We start from the raw sequence: 19,841 nt of genomic DNA, 5'->3' as shown, positions 1-19,841 counted from the left end.
ATAAAGGTCATATACAGCAAACCTACAGCAAACATTATTCTCAATGTTGAAAAACTGAAAGCATTCCCTCTAAGATCAGGAGCAAGACAAGCCTGCCTCCTCTCGCCACTATTATTTAACATAGTTTTGGAATTCTCAACTATGGCAATCAGAGAAGAATGAGAAATAAAGGGAATCCAGATTGGAAAGGTGACTGAGATTGGAAAGGAAGAAATGAAACTCTATTTGCAGATGACATGATATTGTATGTAGAAAATCCTAAAGATACTATAACAAAATTATTAGAGCTAATCAGCAAATTCAGTATCACAGGATACAAGATCAATACACAGAATGCCTACCATCAAAAAATCCACAAACCAGTGCTGGGGAGGATGTAGAGAAAAGGGAATGGTTTTGCACTGTTGGTGGGAATGTAAATTGATACAGACACTATGGAGGACAGTATGGAGATTCCTTATAAAACTAGTAATAAAACTACCATATGACCCAGCGATACCACTTCTAGGCATATACCATGAGGAAACCAAAATTGAAAAAGACACATGTACCCCAGTGTTCACTGCAGCACTATTTACACTAGCTGAGACATGGAAGCAACCTAAATGTCCATTGACAGATGAGTGGATAAAGAAGCTGTGGTACATATATACAATGGAATATTACTCAGCCATAAACAGGAATGTGTTTGAGTCAGTTCTAATCAGGTGGATGAACCTAGAGCCTATTATACAGAGTGGATTAAGTCAGAAAGACAAAAACAAATATATATTACACACACACACACATATATATATGTATATATATATACACATATATGTATGTGTATATATATATATACATATATATATATATATATATATATATATTGAATCTAGAGAGATGGTACTGATGAACCTATTTGCAGGGCAGAAATGAAGACACAGATATAGTGATGGATGTATGGACATGGTGGAGGGGAGGAAAGAGAGGGTAAGACAAATGGACACAGTAGCATGAAAGCATCTATGCTATGACTTGTAAAATGGATAGCCATTGGCAATTTCCTGTATGACTCAGGGAACTCAAACTAGGGGTCTGTAACAACCTAGAGGGGTGGAAAGGGTGGGAGGTGGGAAGGAAGTTCAAGAGTACAGGGACATATGTATACGTATGACTAATTCATGTTGATGTTTGGCAGAAAGCAAATCAATATTGTAAAGTAATTATTCCTCAATTTGAAAAATTTAAAAAGATAACTAGCATTGCATTTGATAGGTCAGGAATAGATATTCTTTTTTCTATGAGGTTTTCCAACAGTAAGTTTTTTATTTTAGGTTCTGCACTAGGTCTACAATCACAGAAAACTAAACAAACTGATCATATGGATCACAACCTTGTCTAACTCAATGAAACTATGAGCAATGCTGTGTAGGGCCACCCAAGACAGATGGGATATGGTGGAGAGTTCTGATAAAACATGTTGGACTGGAGAAGGGAATGGCAAATCACTTCAGCATTCTTGCTGTGAGGACCCCATGAATAGTATGAAAAGGCAAAAAGATGTGACAATGAAAGATGAACTCCCCAAGTTGGTAGGTGCCCAGTATGCTACTGGAGAAGAGCAGAGAAATAGCTCCAGAAGGAATGAAGAGGCTGAGCCGAAGCAGAAACAGTGCCCAGTTGTGCATGTGTCTGGTGGTGAAAGTAAAGTCCTATGTTGTAAAGAACAACATTGCATAAGAGCCTTGGATGCTAGGTCAGTGAATCAAGGTAAATGGGAAGTGTTCAAACAGGAGAAGGCAAGAGTGAACATTGATATTTTAGGAATCAGTGAACTAAAATGGATGGGAATGGTCCATTTAATTTAGATGACCATTTTATTATATTGTGGGCAAAAATCCCTTAGAAGAAATGGAGTAGCCCTCACAGTCAACAAAAGAGTCCAAAATGCAGTACTTGGGTGCAATCTCAAAAACGATAGAAAGATCTCAGTTTGCTTTCAAGGCAAACCATACATCACAGTAATCAAATGTATGCCCTAACCACTAATGCCAAAGAAGCTGAAGTAGAGCAGTTCTATGAAGAACTGCCACACATTCTAGAACTAACAACAAAAAAAGATGTCCTTCTCATCATAGGGGACTGGAATGCAAATGTAGGAAGTCAAGAGATACCTGCAGGAACAGGAAACTTGGACCTTGGAGTACAAAATGAAGCAGGGCAAAGCTAACAGAGTTTTGCCAAGAGAACACATTGGTCATAGCAAACACCCTCTTCCAACAAAACAACAGATGACTCTAAACATGAACCTCACCAGATGGTCAATACCAAAATTAGATTCATTATATTCTTTGCAGCTGAAGATGGAGAAATTCTAGTCAGTCAGAAAAAAGACCTGGAGCTGACTGTGACTCAGATCATGAACTCCGTATTGTAAAATTCAGACTTAAATTGAAGAAAGTAGGGAAAACCACTAGACCATTCAGGTATGACCTAGATCAAATGCCTTATTATTATACAGTGGAAGTTACAAATAGATTCAAGGGATTAGATCTGATAGAGAGAGTACCCTAAGAACTATGAATGGAGGTTCATAACATTGTATAGGAGGTGGTGATCAAAACCATCCCCAAGAAAAAGAAATACAAAAGAGCAAAATGGTTGTCTGAGGAGGCCTTACAAATAGTTGAGAAAAGAAGAGATTCAAAAAGCAAAGGAGAAAAGGAAAGATATACCCATCTGAATACAGAGTTCCAAAGAATAGCATTTCTTTGCCAATGTCTTAGAAGTGTTCTTTTTTCTTAGAAGTGTTCCATGTGAGTAAAGTCAGATTGTGTGAGCTCCACAGAACTATCAGAGTCTCACATTACTTTGCCAGCAAAGGTCCGCCTAGTCAAGGCTATGGTTTTTCCAGTAGTCATGTATGGATGTGAGAGTTGGACTGTGAAGAAAGCTGAGTGTTGAAGAATTGATGGTTTTGAACTGTGGTGTTGGAGAATACTCTTGAGAGTCCCTTGGATTGCCAAGAGATCCAACCAGTCCATCCTAAAGGAGATCAGTCCTGAGTGTTCATTGGTAGGACTGATGTTGAAGCTGAAACTCCAATACTTTGGCCACCTGATGTGAAGGGCTGACTAATTTGAAAAGACCCTGATGCTGGGAAAGATTGAAGGTGAGAAGAGAAGGGGACTACAGAGGATGAGGTGGTTGGATGGCATCACTGACTCAATGGATATGAGTTGGGGTAAATTCTGGGAGTTGGTGATGGACAAGGAGGCCTGGTGTGCTGCAGTCCATGCGGTAGCAAAAAGTTAGACATGACTGAGCAACTGAGCTGAACTGAACTGATGCTGGTTCTTTAGACTGTGTTTGTTGGTGTATTTCACTTTTTTGTACACTTTGTAACATTTTGTTGAATGATGAACATGATGCCCTGGGTAAAAGGAACAGAGATAAAAGGATGTTATTATGTGGTTTTATGCTTTATGGCAGAAAGTGAAGAGGAACTAAAAAGCCTCTTGATGAAAGTGAAAGTGGAGAGTGAAAGAGTTGGCTTAAAGCTCAACATTCAGAAAACGAAGATCATGGCATCCGGTCCCATCACTTCATGGGAAATAGACGGGGAAACAGTGGAAACAGTGTCAGACTTTATTTTTCTGGGCTCCAAAATCACTGCAGATGGTGACTGCAGCCATGAAATTAAAAGATGCTTACTCCTTGGAAGAAAGTTATGACCAACCTAGATAGCATATTCAAAAGCAGAGACATTACTTTGCCAACAAAGGTCCGTCTAGTCAAGGCTATGGTTTTTCCTGTGGTCATGTATGGATGTGAGAGTTGGACTGTGAAGAAGGCTGAGCACCAAGGAATTGATGCTTTTGAACTGTGGTGTTGGAGAAGACTCTTGAGAGTCCCTTGGACTGCAAGGAGATCCAGCCAGTCCATTCTGAAGGAGATCAGCCCTGGGATTTCTTTGGAAGGAATGATGCTAAAGCTGAAACTACAGTACTTTAGCCACCTCATGCGCAGAGTTGACTCATTGAAAAAGACTCTGATGCTGGGAGGGATTGGGGGCAGGAGGAGAAGGGGACGACAGAGGATGAGATGGCTGGATGGCATCACTGACTCAATGGATGTGAGTCTCAGTGAACTCCAGGAGTTGGTGATGGACAGGGAGGCCTGGCGTGCTGTGATTCATGGGGTCGCAAAGAGTCAGACAGGACTGAGCGACTGATCTGATCTGATCTGATTTGATGCTTATCTGACTAGGATTTAGACTGTGCTTAATTTTCTATAACTGCTCTTGCTAGAAGTGAAAATCTCCTCTGGTATCTTTGTGTTTTGTCTTCCCTATTGTCTTTGGATTTTTTTAAAATTAATTAATTTATTTATTTTACTTTACAATATTGTATTGGTTTTTTAAGAGATCTTAAAGTCTGACGCTTGTTGCAGCAACAGGCTTCTGTTTCTGGGCTTCTGCTCTGATAATTTCGGATTCTCTATATTCAACTATCTATCCAATTTTTGAGACAGTTGTTTTTCCTTTGATTTCAGTGGTCTGTTGGTTCTAAGAAGAGTAGTTGATTCACAGTTTAGCTTTTCCTTGTATGAGGATGAGCACAATAACTTCCAAGCCTCTTATTTGTTAGGCCAGAAACCGGATATCGTGCATCAGTCACTTTTTCTATCTTGGCTTCATGTTCCCTATTTGTAAAATAAAGGGATAATATCACTGCTTGGTCGCATAATTCTCTTCCAGCCCTAGCACTCTGTTGAATCCATAAACACTGACTTGCACGAATGACTATGCCAATACGTGACATTTATTACCCTTCTTCTTTAGGCAGACCTCCAGGTGGACAAGGAAAGGCACAATTTCTTTGAGTCGTCCCTCGATTATGTTTATCAAATACAGGAAGTTCAAGAGTCTAAGAAGTTCAATATTGTGGAGCCAGTAAGTTCTAATGATGAATGGTCTAAAATATTTACCAAATGTCAAGTAAATGTAGAGAACTTTGATTATAAAATTGGAGTCTTGAAGAATATGAATATAGTCAATTCTTAATAATGAATGTCAAAGAAATAGACACACTGGGTTGTGTTATTCTTGCTCTCTAACCAATGTTCTCTCACTTGTCCTCACTCTTCCCCACCTTCCTTCCTCCTCCAATTTTTTCTATAGCTATGATTTTTCTTTATATTTCTTTTCCTCCTCTCCTTTCTCCTGTTCCTTGCTTTTTCTGTCACCCTTCATTTTACCTTGTTCTCCTCCCTTCCTTCCTCTTACACTTTCATAAGGTTTCTGAAAATACCCATCATATCCCAGACACTGTTCTAAGAATGCATGTTTCTTGCATTCAATGACTTCCCATTCTATTTTTACTTCTATCCTTTGAATATTTTTCTAATTAATTATCCTTAATATATTATAGAAGATGATGTACTGTGGTTTGATAAGCATTTTGATTTTTAGCAACTTTCTTTTTTATTATAAAAACAATGTAAAAAAAGTTGCAGAAAAAGCTAGAAAAAAATTTTAATATATGTAAAACAAATACAACATATCCCCCATTTAGAGATGATCACTGTTAATATTGTGGTGTTTACCCCCTAAATTCTGTGTGTCTGTTATATTCTTTTGTCTATCTATTGTGTCTATGTACTTGTTGGTGTGGGTGTGTGTACACATGTGCATGTGTGTGTACACATATTATACATAAGCATGTATATCTGTGTACATGTTATCTGTGATCACAGCTGTATGTATCTGTATATGTACAAATTTATATGTAAAAATGTATAGGTACATTTGCAAACAAATATTTATTCATTTATCCAATAAGCATTTATTGAGCCTCTGTTATATGCAGGCACTGTGCTAAACAACTGGGTATTGTACAGTGAAAAAGACTCAGTTTCTGTCTTTGTGAAGACTACACTTTCATGGGGTGGAAAGGATACACATAAATAAAATAATTTGTGTTATGCTGCTGTTGCTGCTGCTATATCACTTCAGTCGTGTTCGACTCTGTGTGACCCCTTAGATGGCAGCCCACCAGGGTCCCCATCCCTGGGATTCTCCAGGCAAGAACACTGGAGTGGGTTGCCATTTCCTTCTCCAGTTTGTGTTATGGTAATGGCTAAAACAAAGAACAGGAGCAGACAGCTACTTTAGGTCAAATGGTCAAGGGGGATCTCTGAAAGTGTCATATAAGATGAGATCTAAAGAAGGAAAAGATAAGGCAATGTGAATAATGGGAAGAGAACTTTCCAGGCACAGAAAAAAACACATGTACATAGTCCTTAAGTTAGTAAAGAATGGTGAGAATGGTGTTAGTAGGTCCTTAATGGTTTTAGTAAGTCCTTAATTTAGTAAAGAATGGCGAGTATCACTGATGAAAGAAAAGGAGGGTGGCAGGAAATAATATCTGATAAGAAGGCATAGGACCTGTAGGCATGGTGAAGGGATTAGATTTTAGTTTAGTCTGAACTGTAGTAAACAAATCACTGATGTATATTAAATAGGATATGACATGGGCTGATTTTGTTGTGTGGAGAAGCTTGGAAGAAGACAATGTTGGAAATGAGGAAATGAGTTAGCCTATCCCAGTGGTCTAGGCAAGTGAAAATCTTGCTTTGGGTTAGGGTGGTGGTAGTAGAAATAGAAAAGAATGATTGGATTAGAGATATATTTTGGAAGTAAAATTGGCAGGGCTTAATGATTGATTAGACTAAGATGTGAGTGAAAGAAACCAGAATTATTTGCTTTTTGGCTTGATTGACTAAATAAGTAGGAGATGGTGTCATTTCCTGGGATGGGAAAATTTGAAAAGGAAAAGGAAGGATGTCTACATAACTGTGTGTGTGGTACATACACTCATGTGCATTTATATATGTATGTTTGTACAGTACACATATATAACTGTATGTATGTATGTATATTTAGGGCTTCCCTGGTAGCTCAGTCGGTGAAGAATCTGCCTACAGTGCAGGAGACTGGGGATGGATCCCTGGGTCAGGAAGATCCCCTGGAGAAGGAAATGGCAATCCACTCCAGTATTCTTGCCTGGGAAATCCCATGGACAGAGGAGACTGGTGGGCTACAGTCCATGGGTCACAAAAGTCGGACGTGAATTAGTTACTAAACCATCACCACCACCATGTATATATATATATTTTATATATATACATATACACGTCTATATACATATACACGTGTATATGGAGAAGGCAATGACATCCCACTCCAGCACTCTTACCTGGAAAATCCCATGGACCGAGGAGCCTGGTGGGCCACAGTCCATGGGGTCACTAAGAGTCAGACAAGACTCGGCGACTTCACTTTCACTTTTCACTTTCATGCATTGGAGAAGGAAATGGCAACCCACTCCAGTGTTCTTGCCTGGAGAATCCCAGGGACAGGGGAGCCTGGTGGGCTGCTGTCTATGGGGTCGCACAGAGTTGGACATGACTGAAGTGACTTAGCAGCAGCAGCAGCACACATGTATATAGTACATAAGTATGTATGTAGTTTTTATGTTTATGTATATATACGTATATTGGGTTAGCCAGAAGGTTTGTTCAAGTTTTACCATAATAAAATCTTACAGAAAAATCCAAATAAATTTTTTGGCTAACCCAATATATTTAGTTTGTGTTTGTGTGTTTTTGTGTGTGTTAGTCTCTCAGTCATGACTGACTCTTTGCGACCTCATGGACTATATCCCGCCAGGCTCCACTGTCCATGGGATTCTCCAGTCAAGAATACTGGAGTGGGTTGCCATTCCCTTCTCCAGGGGATCTTCCCTACTAAGGCATCAAACTTGGGTATCCCACATTGCAGTCGGATTGTTTATGATCTGAGCCACCGGGGAAGCCCATAGTTTGTGGTTATGTACATATATATTTGGCAAATTTGGAAAACTCAGCAGTGGCCACAGGACTGGAAAGGTCCGATTTTCATTCCAATCCCAAAGAAAGCCAATGCCAAAGAATGTTCAAACTACCACACAATTGCACTCATCTCACACGCTAGCAAAGTAATGCTCATAATTCTCAAAGCCAGACTTCAACAGTATGTGAACCGTGAAATTCCAGATGTTCAAGCTGAATTTAGAAAAGGCAGAGGAACCAGAGATCAAATTGCAAACATCTGTTGGATCATCAAAAAAGTGAGAGAGTTTCAGAAAAACATCTACTTCTGCTTTATTGACTCTGTCAAAGCCTTTGACTGTGTGGATCACAAGAAACTGGAAAAGTCTTCAAGAGATGGGAATACCAGATCACCTGACCTGCCTCCTGTGAGATCTGTATGCAGGTCAAGAAGCAACAGTTAGAACTGGACTTGGAACAACAGACTGGTTCCAAATCAGGAAAGGAGTATGTCAAGGCTGTATATTGTCACCCTGCTTATTTAACTTATATGCAGAATAAATCATGGAAAATGCTGGGCTTGATGAAGCACAAGCTGGAATCAAGATTGCTGGGAGAAATATCAATATCCTCACAGATGCAGATGACACCACCCTTATGGCAGAAAGTGAAGAACTAAAGAGCCTCTTGATGAACGTGAAAGAGGAGAGTAAAATTGGCTTAAAATTCAACATTCAGAAAACTAAGACCATGACATCCAGTCTCATCGCTTTATGGCAAATAGATGGGGAAATAATGGAAACAATGAGAGACTTTATTTTTCTGGGCTCCAAAATCACTGCAGATGGTGACTACAGCCATGAAATTAAAAGACAGTTTCTCCTTGGAAGAAAAGCTATAACCAACCTAGACAGCATATTAAAAAGCAGAGACATTACTTTGCCAACAGAAGTCGATCTATCCAAAGGTATGTTTTTTTTCCAGTAGTCATGTATGGATGTAAGAGTTGGACCGTGAAAAAAGCTGAGCGCCGAAGAATTGATGCTTTTGAACTGTGGTGTTGGAGAAGATTCTTGAGAGTCCCTTGGACTGCAAGGAGATCCAACCAGTCCATCCTAAAGGAGATCAGTCCTGGGTGCTCATTGGAAGGACTGATGCTAAAGCTGAAACTCCAATACTTTGGCCACCTGATGCGAAGTGTTGACTCATTGGAAGAGACTCTGATGCTGGGAGGGATTGGGGGCAGGAGGAGAAGGGGACTACAGAGGATGAGATGGCTGGATGGCATCACGGACTCTATGGATATGAGTTTGAGTAAGCTCTGGGAGTTGGTGATGGACAGGGAGGCCTGGTGTGCTGCAGTCCATGGGATTGCAAAGAGTCGGACATGACTGAGCCACTGAACTGAACATATATATTAATACACACATATAGATGTGTTTGTATGCATATAGTATGTAAGTGCATATTTATATGTGCTTTGTTGTTTACTTTCTAAAATGAATTCAGTTCAGTTCAGTTCAGTTCAGTCGCCCAGTTGTGTTTGACTCTTTGCGAACCCATGAATTGCAGCATGCCAGACCTCCCTGTCCATCAACAACTCCCAAAGTTCACCCAAACTCATGTCCATCGAGTCAGTGATGCCATCCAGCCATCTCATCCTCTGTCATCCCCTTCTCCTCCTGCCCCCAATCCCTCCCAGCATCAGGGTCTTTTCTAGTGAGTCAACTCTTCACATCACATGGCCAAAGTATTGGAGTTTCAGCTTTAGCATCAGTCCTTCCAATGAGCACCCAGGACTGATCTCCTTTAGGATGGAGTGGTTGGATCTCCTTGCAATCCAAGGGACTCTCAAGAGTCTTCTCCAACACCACAGTTCAAAAGCATCAATTTTTTGGTGCTCAGCTTTCTTCAAAAAGAATAGAGCAGTTTTTACTACTTCCTGTTACACTTTACTCCCTGGTGGCTCAGATGGTAAAGCGTCCTCTTGCAATGCAGGAGACCTGAGTTTTTTCCCTGGATCAGGAAGATCCCCTGGAGAACGGAAGGGCAACTCACTCCAATATTCTTGCCTGGGAAATCCCATGGACAGAGGAGCCTAGCAGTCTCCAGTCTATGTGGTCGCAAAGAGTCTGACACAACTGAGTAGTCAACACACACACACAACACACACACACACATTACACTTTACTATTGCTAGTATTGAGAATTGATTTTTAATATGCTTGTATTTCACAGACAAAATTTTTATTTTGTTGTTGTGTATATTTGATTTTTATTGGAGTGAACATTTGAAACATTAAAAATATATTTTCTTGATCATTTCTATGTCTTCTGTAATGTCCCACCCCCTCCCCAATATGTTTCTAATTTAAAGATTGTTTTTCAAAATAACATCCTTGGATATTTTAGCATTATGATATTGTTCATTATGATCATTTATCCATTTTTATTTATTGTTTTTATCAATAAATATTTGAGTCTCCTTCCTCAGTGTCTCAGCATTAAAGAATCTGCCAGCAATGCTGGAGATGCAGGAGACAGTGGTTCAATCCTCGGGTCTGGAAGATCCCCTGGAGGAGGGAATGGCAACCCACTCCAGTATTCTTGCCTGGACAATCCCATGGTCAGAGGAGCCTGACAGAATACAGTCCACGGGATCACAAAGAATCCAACACTTCTGAAGTGACTGAACATGCATGTATTTATGAGTATTTACTCTGTGCCAGTTCTGAAGATATAAAGATAGCTATTCCCACATTGTACAGGAGACAGGGATCAAGACCATCCCCATGGAAAAGAAATGCAAAATGGCTGTCTGGGGAGGCCTTACAAATAGCTGTGAAAAGAAGAGAAGTGAAAGGCAAAGGAGCAAAGGCAAGATATAAGCATCTGAATGCAGAGTTTCAAAGAATAGCAAGAAGAGATAAGAAAGCCTTCCTCAGCGATCAATGCAAAGAAATACAGGAAAACAACAGAATGGGAAAGACTAGAGATCTCTTCAAGAAAATTAGAGATACCAAGGGAACATTTCATGCAAAGATGGGCTCGATAAAGGACAGAAATGGTATGGACCTAACAGAAGCAGAAGAAATTAAGAAGAGGTGGCAAGAATACACAGAAGAACTATACAAAAAAGATCTTCACGACCAAGATAATCACGATGGTATGATCACTCACCTAGAGCCAGACATCCTCAATGTGAAGTCAAGTGGGACTTAGGAAGCATCACTATGAACAAAGCTAGTGGAGGTGATGGAATTCCAGTTGAGCTATTTCAAATCCTGAAAGATGATGCTGTGAAAGTTCTGCACTCAATATGCCAGCAAATTTGGAAAACTCAGCAGTGGCCACAGGACTGGAAAAGGTCAGTTTTCATTCCAATCCCAAAGAAAGGCAATGCCAAAGAATTCTCAAACTACTGCACAATTGCACTCATCTCACACACTAGTAAAGTAATGCTCAAAATTATCCAAGCCAGGCTTCAGCAATACATGAACCTTGAACTTCCAGATGTTCAAGCTGGTTTTCGAAAAGGCAGAGGAACCAGAGATCAAATTGTTAACATCTGCTGGATCATTGAAAAAACAAGAGAGTTCCAGAGAAACATCTACTTCAGCTTTATTAACTATGCCAAAGCCTTTGACTGTGTGGATCACAATAAACGGTGGAAAATTCTGAAAGAGATGGGAATACCAGACCACCTGATCTGCCTCTTGAGACACCTATATGCAGGTCAGGAAGCAACAGTTAGAACTGAATATGGAACAACAGACTGGTTCCAAATAGGAAAAGGAGTACGTCAAGGCTGTATACTGTCACCCTGCTTGTTTAACTTATATGCAGAATACATCATGAGAAACGCTGGGCTGGAAGAAGCACAAGCTGGAATCAAGATTGCTGGGAGAAATATCAATAACCTCAGATATGCAGATGACACCACCCTTATGGCAGAAAGTGAAGAGGAACTAAAAAGCCTCTTGATGAAAGTGAAAGAGGAGTGAAAATGTTGGCTTAAAGCTCAACATTCAGAAAATGAAGTTCATGGCCTCTGGTCCCTTCACTTCATGGGAAATAGATGGGGAAACAGTGGATACAGTGTCAGACTGTATTTTGGGGGGCTCTACAATCACTGCAGATGGTGGCTGCAGCCATGAAATTAAAAGACACTTACTCCTTGGAAGGAAAGTTATGACCAACCTAGATGGCATATTCAAAAGCAGAGACATTACTTTGCCAACAAAGGTCCATCTAGTCAAGGCTATGGTTTTTCCAGTGATCATGTATGGATGTGAAAGTTGGAATGTGAGGAAAGCTGAGTGCTGAAAAATTGATGCTTTTGAACTGTGGTGTTGGAGAAGACTCTTGAGAGTCCCTTATACTGCAAGGAGATCCAACCACTCCATTCTAAAGGAGATCAGTCCTGGGTGTTCTTTGCAAGGACTGATTCTGAAGCTGAAACTCCAGTACTTTGGCCACCTCATGTGAAGAGTTGACTCATTGGAAAAGACTGATGCTGGGAGGGATTGGGGGCAGGAGGAGCAGGGGACGACAGAGGATTAGATGGCTGGATTGCATCACCGACTCGGTGGACGTGAGGTTGAGTGAACTCCGGGAGTTGGTGATGGACAGGGAGGCCTGGCGTGCTGCTATTCATGGGGTCGCAAAGAGTCAGACACAAATGAGCGACTGAACTGAACTGATTCTCACATTATGTTCATCCTGTCCACATTTTGATTGGTTTCATATAGTATCTGAAAAGGGTATTGTTGAACAAATTTGTTAGTCGTTCTTATTCTCTGGATTTGAGTCCAGTGTGAATGTTTAACCTAATGAAAGAATAGGTATGTGTAGACCTATTTGTGTTTGAATTACTGCTTTTAAGACTATATTGGTTAAACACTGTGTGAAGTTTCTTTTTTGTGTATCTTGTTTCCCTTTATTTGATTAATTTTAAGGTGTTGGTGATAAAGTTGTTTTTATACATTTTCTCTAGGTCTTGGCCTTTCTTCATAGCCTCTTCATTTCCAACAGCTTGACTGTGGAACTAACACAGGATTTCCTCCCGTATAAACAACAGCTTCAGCTCAGTTTACAGAATGTGAGTTTTCACGTGGGTTTCTTCACCAGTCTGCATTGCAATTGGATTTCATTCTCATTATCTTGACTTTAGATTTTTAGGTTATTATATCCCAGCTAATTTGTGTACCAACTGGTGTGGATCACAAATATTTTAGTGTAATAGATTGTTTTTACTCTTCCAGTTTCAACTATTCCCTGTCTTTGAGGCTGACTGTTGTTCAAACCCACCTTTTCACCCACTAACACATCTATCCAATATTTATTAAATGTTGCTAATTTGCTATATCTCTCCCAGATTAGAACCCATCTATGGGCTTATTTAAGTACAGGTCAGGTCTTATGGTAGTTAGTCAAGATTCTCTCTTTGTAGGTTTTATTAATATGAATGCCCATTCGTCCCTTCATTTTCTCATTACATTAGTATAGTTAAATAAATTATCTTGAAAGATTGTCTCAATCTTTCCCATGCTGTTTCTTATCGATGGGCATAGGCACAACCTTCCCTTCCTTGTCGCATATCATTTTTCTCATTTATTTATTTAACCCACGTTTAACAATTACTTAGGTATATAATGAACATATACCTTGTGCCAGGCATTGTAAAATGCACTGAACATACCATAATGAGGCACGTTAGTTTTTGTCTTCAGGGATTATTCAGTGCCTTAGAGCTGAGAGAGATAAACAGAGGTACAGCATGATTACTTATGAAAAGTGCTAAAATAGAGTTAAGATGAAAAAAGTTAAAAAAGCACAGAGTATAGAATAATTGTCTGATACAGTAAAAGAAAGCACCACTGAGGTAGTGATTTTGGACCTGTTACATTGCTTAAAATTTATAGATGAATTTTTGGATGAAAACAATTCGTTGTTTAGGAGATTCTGACTTACACTTGTTTCTTTCTGGGTGCTCTCTTTCACCAGAATGTGAGAGTTCCTGTCCTCTGCTGATTTACAATATATTTATATAACTAGCTCAATTACTTAATCTTCCTCCAAGCATAACTTGAAAAGTCTGAGTTTAGCAACAAATATTTGCATATATATATATGGCTTCCCTGGTGACTCAGAGGTTAAAGCATCTGCCTCCAATGCGGGAGACCTGGGTTTGATCCCTGGGTTTGGAAGATCCCCTGGAGAAGGAAATGGCAACCCACTCCAGTATTCTTGCCTGGAGAATCCCATGGATGGAGGAGTCTGGTAGGCCACAGTCCACGGGGTCGCAATGAGTCGGACACGACTGAGTGACTTCACTTTCACTTTCATATATATATATATGTGTGTGTGTGTGTGTGTGTGTATGTGTGTGTATATATATATATATATATATATATATATAAAACTCAGAAGATAATCTACAGAGTGAATTCAACTAGGTAGGACAGCCCACTTCACCTTTTTCAATAACATCATGTGACAATCTTGAAACTAAACACTGAAGATTTATCTCTAGTGATTCTGATACACGCATTTCAAACTGTGTTTTGCCATTGTTTTTTAGTAATGTACTTTAAACATACTACGTCTTAATATTAGCTTTTCTTATTCATGAGCATGAAAACGTAGGTTTTCTGTTGACCTATGTTCAAAGAGAGCACACTCTCATAGCCTTTATTCTAATGGCCAGGATTTGTTTCAGTGTCAAAGTAACCAGTAACTTTACTTGAGGCAGAATGTAGAAGTTGCTATGATAATATTGTCCTAGGGACCCTTCTTTATAGCCTTCCTTTTTGTAAGGCAGAGTTAGTGTGATGCTCAGAATTCTTAGAGCTTTTATTTCTTGGAACCTTTAGTGATTTCCATTAGAAAATGTCTCCCAGGTACATTGTTATTTACATTTCTCTCTCCCTTTTAGCCTTTAGTACTGTTAAACTACACTAAATTGTTTTCTAGTTACTATGCCACTCGACACTTGTTTTTTGCTATGCTGTATAAAAGCTGAGGAAACTCTGCACTAAGTCTCTGATCATTGAATGCTTATTCATGATGATGGTGCTGATGATAATAATTATGATGATAATATCTTGACAGACAAGAAATCATTTCTCCAGTACCCGAGAAGAGATGGAAGAACTTAAGAAAAGGATGAAAGAAGCTCCACAGACATGCAAACTTCCAGGACAGCCAACCATTGAAGGCTATCTCTATACTCAAGAGAAATGTGTGTGGGAATACAGGGATAGCCACTGGGTTTAAGTAGGCTGATACCCACTGCTACTTGGCCTCTCCAAACTCCAGGCACCCATATAGTTCATAGACCCCTTCCAGCTATACCTCTTTGGAAACCAGCATAAGAACAGAGAAAATAAAAAGGAGGACAAAATTAAAGGGGGAGGTTAAGGATTTGTATTACAAAGGCTTTGTGATGATAAGACTTAAGATTTTCTCTGAAATTCAAAATGAGGATTGTTAATTGCTTAATGCTTTCAATGACTCTGACTTAGACTAAAAGGAAGGTAGGATAAGAGGAGATATAAAACAATATTTATTATACCTATTATGTGCCAGGCATGGTGTTAAGTGCTTTAAATATACTACTTCATGTAACCTTTGAAAGCACTTTACCATACCAATATTCACATGAAGCCATGGAGGCTTAGAGAGATCACTAACTGGAAGTCACCTAACTATCAAGTAAAAAGGCTAAATGTAAAGTCAGGTTTGTGAAATGCCAAAACCTATGCTCCTACAACTGTACCCTATACCTTCCATTGCCTTAGGATCACAAGGTTGCCTTTAAAGCACTACCCAACCATTGTGATTTCAGTGAACAACACAGTTGCTCATTACTAACTAAGGGAAATGGGTTATCTTATTCAGTTACTGAATATTTCAGAGGTTTAAGCTTTTCTGCCTCCTAATGTTATGCAAACCTGTATGTGCTATTTGATTTTCTTTTGAATTGTGATACAATATCTCCAAAGCCTGTGACTTGAGTCTCTGACCTAGTGAGTAGGTAGAAGAGACTATTCAGAGGTTACCAGGGGCAAAACCCACTGAAATCCACAAACCATGGTATTTCAGCATTGGTATTATCATACTTTTCCTCCCTTAGAGCAGTCCACTTTGATGATTTTCAAAGGTGTGTTCTATTTGTCAGGTTCAGTTCTTCACCTCTCCATTGCAAGATCTCTCAATCTCAGTGCTATTGACATTTCAGGTTGGGTAATTTTCTGTTTTGAGAGGTCATCCTATGCATTATAGGCTGTTTTGAAGCATCTATAGCCTCTCCCCACTTTATTCTGATAGTACTTCCCAACTATGATAACCTAAGATGTCTCTTGGCATTGCCAAATGTCCTCTGGGAGGCACAACTGCTCCTAGTTGAGAACCACTGCTGTGGTATACGAGGGGCAGAGTAATGAGTATGTTGTCTTGACTTTAATATCAACTAACTATGTGATCCTTCTATTTCCCAGTTTTTTAATTTTTCAAATGGATATGACATTCCTACTCAGTTGAATGTATGTTTACTAAAAATCCTTTTTCCCAGACAATGTGTAATGCATTGGGGGTACAAAAAAGGGATCAAACTTAGTTTTTGACCTCAAGAAGTTTACAGTCTAATGAAGACACATGTATATTAAGAATTATAATGAAGTGTGTTGAGCATTGCATTTGGAGAATATATCTATGGGCTTCACTGAGGAAGTGATATATGAACTGAAATGTGAATTAAGAGTGGGAGTTTGACAGGTAAAAAAAAGGCAAAGAAAATTCTAGGTGTATACCATTGTATGAGTCAAGGCACAGAGGTATGTGAGAGTGTATTTTATTTGTAGGGTCTTGGTTATCCAGGAAGAGTCCTGGTTTATATTTGTTGCCCATATACAATTATTAATAGTGCCCTGTTCACTATTAAATATGTCCTGAACTTGGTCTATCAGTTATATCACCAACTATTTATTTGATAACTGAATGTAATTCAATGAGTCAGGGGCATAGAGGTGAGGGGGGAAAAAAGCCAAGTTGAAAAGCTAAATACAATCACATTATAAAAGGCTTTGTGAGCCAACCTAAGGAATTTGGAAAGAATGGGAAATCCATAGGTGGTTTATAATAAGAGGAATGATATAAATAGAGATATATACTTAAAAAATATTCTCTAACAAAAGAGTAGAGAATAGGCTAGAAAGGAGTGATCAGAGAAGGCCACTGAAATCATTAATTGGAGAAATAGTGAATTTTTGTTTTTCTTGGAGTATCTTATAAAACAGTTTTTTGCCAAACATCAGAAATAGAGTCTTGAATGAATTCAACTATAAAAGGAGTGAAAAATGAGACATGTAGGGGATAGAATGAGCAGAACCCTACCACCAATCAAATAGGGCAGGTTATAGGGAAGGAAAGGCAGAAGATTACAGATGTCCCTAGCTCATACAGTAAAATGTATAATGGGAGTACTCACAGCGAACACAGTAAGGAGAGTGGTTTGGAGCAAGCCAGAGCAGATGTGGAAAGTAGTTGATGAGGATTATAATAACCATATGTGTAGTGGGCTGGTGGTACTGCATAGCTGGAGCTCAGGGGAAAGGTAGGACTAGATCTGGATCATGACCATGAAAAGTAAACTGTGCACAGGTTCTGTCTTACAGGTAAACTGACCATGCAGCCAAAATACTTATTCTATCAGCTCACTGTTGCCTGTCTTTGTAGGGGCTTTGGGAATATCCTGGGTGAAATACTACTGCCAATATGAGAAAGAGACCAAAACGTTCACTATGACGCCTATGGATCAGAAGCCAGGTGCTAAGCAGCAGGTCAGTTCTTTTATGGGCCACATTTTTTTGAAATGCATCTGTGACTGAATCTCAGAAAAGAATATATATTGACTTCATGTCAAAGAATTGAGTCTACCACTGTCACATGAACCGATGTCTTCATATGTTTTCCTTGGCCTAAGTTTGCATTGGCCCAGATGCTACCCAGTTGAGTGAAGAATCTCTGTTAATTATTTCAGGCCTTCGTAAAGTGCCTTTACTCTTTTAGATCATTGTTACAAGTGTCTATCACATTGTACAAAGAAAATTTACAAAAAAAATATGGACAAATTGAAGGAGGAGAGTATTACTTGCTTTTAAGAAGGTTCTACTATGGATTCTTTAAAATAGTGTTTAAAAAGAAGCATTTTCTTTAAAGGAGTATTCTGTCATCTAAATTTGAAATAACCTATATACTACATTTTATGCAATGCTCAAATATCTTTAAGCACTTAATTCTTCTGGAAAGGCCTCCAGACTTTCCTCTACTCCCCAAAATGGCAAGATGAGTTCGACACACTGACATGATAGTTCACTTACTATCATGAGGAGGAACTTGATACTATTATATTATTTTGTAAATTCTATACTATTTTATGTATGACCACCCAGCTAAAAAATTAGTCTGTCATCTCACTTTTTCCCATCTTTGTATGGGCTTTGGGAACATACATACATAGGACCCTGAAGGTTTCCTAAGATAAAAGCTAATAGACTGACTATTCATATTCTAAAAGTAATATCGCTTTAACTGTCTTTCAGACAGGGCCTTAGGGCATAATTTATAAAAGTTTCTGTTATTTACAAATTGTTTACAAAATGAAACAAGGTTTACTTGTTAGCATTGAAAGTTGTGATGCATGAAGACCCAATTTCCATAGGCAGAAGTTTGGAGACTTTTGGGGCCATTGCTGGTGATTTCCATGGAAGATCGCTCTTGTGTGGCTTGTTCATAGGACTATACTACAAAGCTACAGTCAACAAGACAGTATGGTACTGGCACAAAGACAGAATTATGGATCAATGAAACAAAATAGAAAGTCCAGAGATAAATCCACGCACCTAGAGACATTTTATCTATGACAAAGGAGATATAACAATGTACAAGAGACAGTCTCTTCAGCAAGTGGTACTGAGAAAACTGGCCAATTATATGCAAAAGAATGAAACTAGAAAAATTTCTAACACCAAACACAAAAATAAACTCAAAATGGATTTTAAGACCTAAATGTAAGGTGAGAAACTATAAAACTCTTTGAGGAAAAGCTGCTTTTCTTTTTTTGTCATTAACAAGAAATTTTGGGATTCTGCTTTGAATGTGGGTTAGACATGGGATGTACCTCTCACAGAGCATACCAAATGGGGTTTTCACAGTCTTCACCCATGTTTATATGTAGGTCAAGTTGCTCATTCATGAATTCAGTACTCTTTAGTTTCTGGTCTGCCAGTTGCTGAAGAACTTTTAAATGTGGTTCCAGTAAAGTGTGTTGTCACACAGAATTTGTTCCATTTCTGTGAGAAGTTAGCTTAAGTATTAATATCTGACTAACAAATGCTTTTAAGCAACCTGTAATCTCTTCCTTCTCTTTTTCTACACACATTACTTTCCAAACCTTGGACTTCAAAATTGCTTTCTTAGGTCCTACAACAAAGATCAAGCCACAGGCAGCAGATATTAATACTACTTTCATAGTTTCTTAATATCATCTGCTTCTGTTAGGTACATACATTTTCTGTCTTTTATTGTGCCCATTTTTGCATGAAATATTCCCTTGGTATATCTAATTTTGTTGAAGAGATCTCTAGTCTTTCCCATTCTATTGTTTTCCTCTATTTCTTTGCACTGTTCACTTAAGAAGGCTTTCTTATCTCTTCGTGCTATTCCTTGGAACTCCCCACTGAGATGGGTATATTTTTCCTTTTCTCCTTTGCCTTTTACTTCTCTTCTATTCTCAGCTATTTATTTATAAGGTCTCTGAAGACAAGCATTTTGCCTTTCTGCATTTCTTTTTCTCGAGGATGGTTTTGTTGACTCCCACCTATGCAATGCTATGAAACTCTGTCCATAATTAGAGATGCCATGGGAACATTTCATGAAAGATGGTCATAATAAAGGAGAGAAATGGTATGGACCTAACAGAAGCA

General features: G+C 38.9%; 1 protein-coding gene across 4 annotated transcripts in view; it reads left to right on the top strand.

The window, feature by feature from the left end:
* OPHN1 (oligophrenin 1) overlaps window positions 1-19,841 on the top strand; it is a 613,395-nt gene that overhangs the window by 305,825 nt on the left and 287,729 nt on the right. For all 4 annotated transcript variants that reach the window (XM_044937016.2, XM_044937015.2, XM_025276610.3 and 1 more), the window contains 4 exons: window positions 4,826-4,936; window positions 12,851-12,955; window positions 14,968-15,097; window positions 17,593-17,696. In XM_044937016.2, coding sequence (XP_044792951.1) covers window positions 4,826-4,936; window positions 12,851-12,955; window positions 14,968-15,097; window positions 17,593-17,696 — 450 coding nt within the window. The remainder of the gene's footprint in view (window positions 1-4,825; window positions 4,937-12,850; window positions 12,956-14,967; window positions 15,098-17,592; window positions 17,697-19,841) is intronic.

This window comes from Bubalus bubalis, chromosome X (assembly GCF_019923935.1).
Source record: "Bubalus bubalis isolate 160015118507 breed Murrah chromosome X, NDDB_SH_1, whole genome shotgun sequence".
NCBI lineage: Eukaryota > Metazoa > Chordata > Mammalia > Artiodactyla > Bovidae > Bubalus > Bubalus bubalis.
Note: the sequence above shows the minus strand (reverse complement) of the source record. Positions and strands in the feature narration are given on the sequence as shown.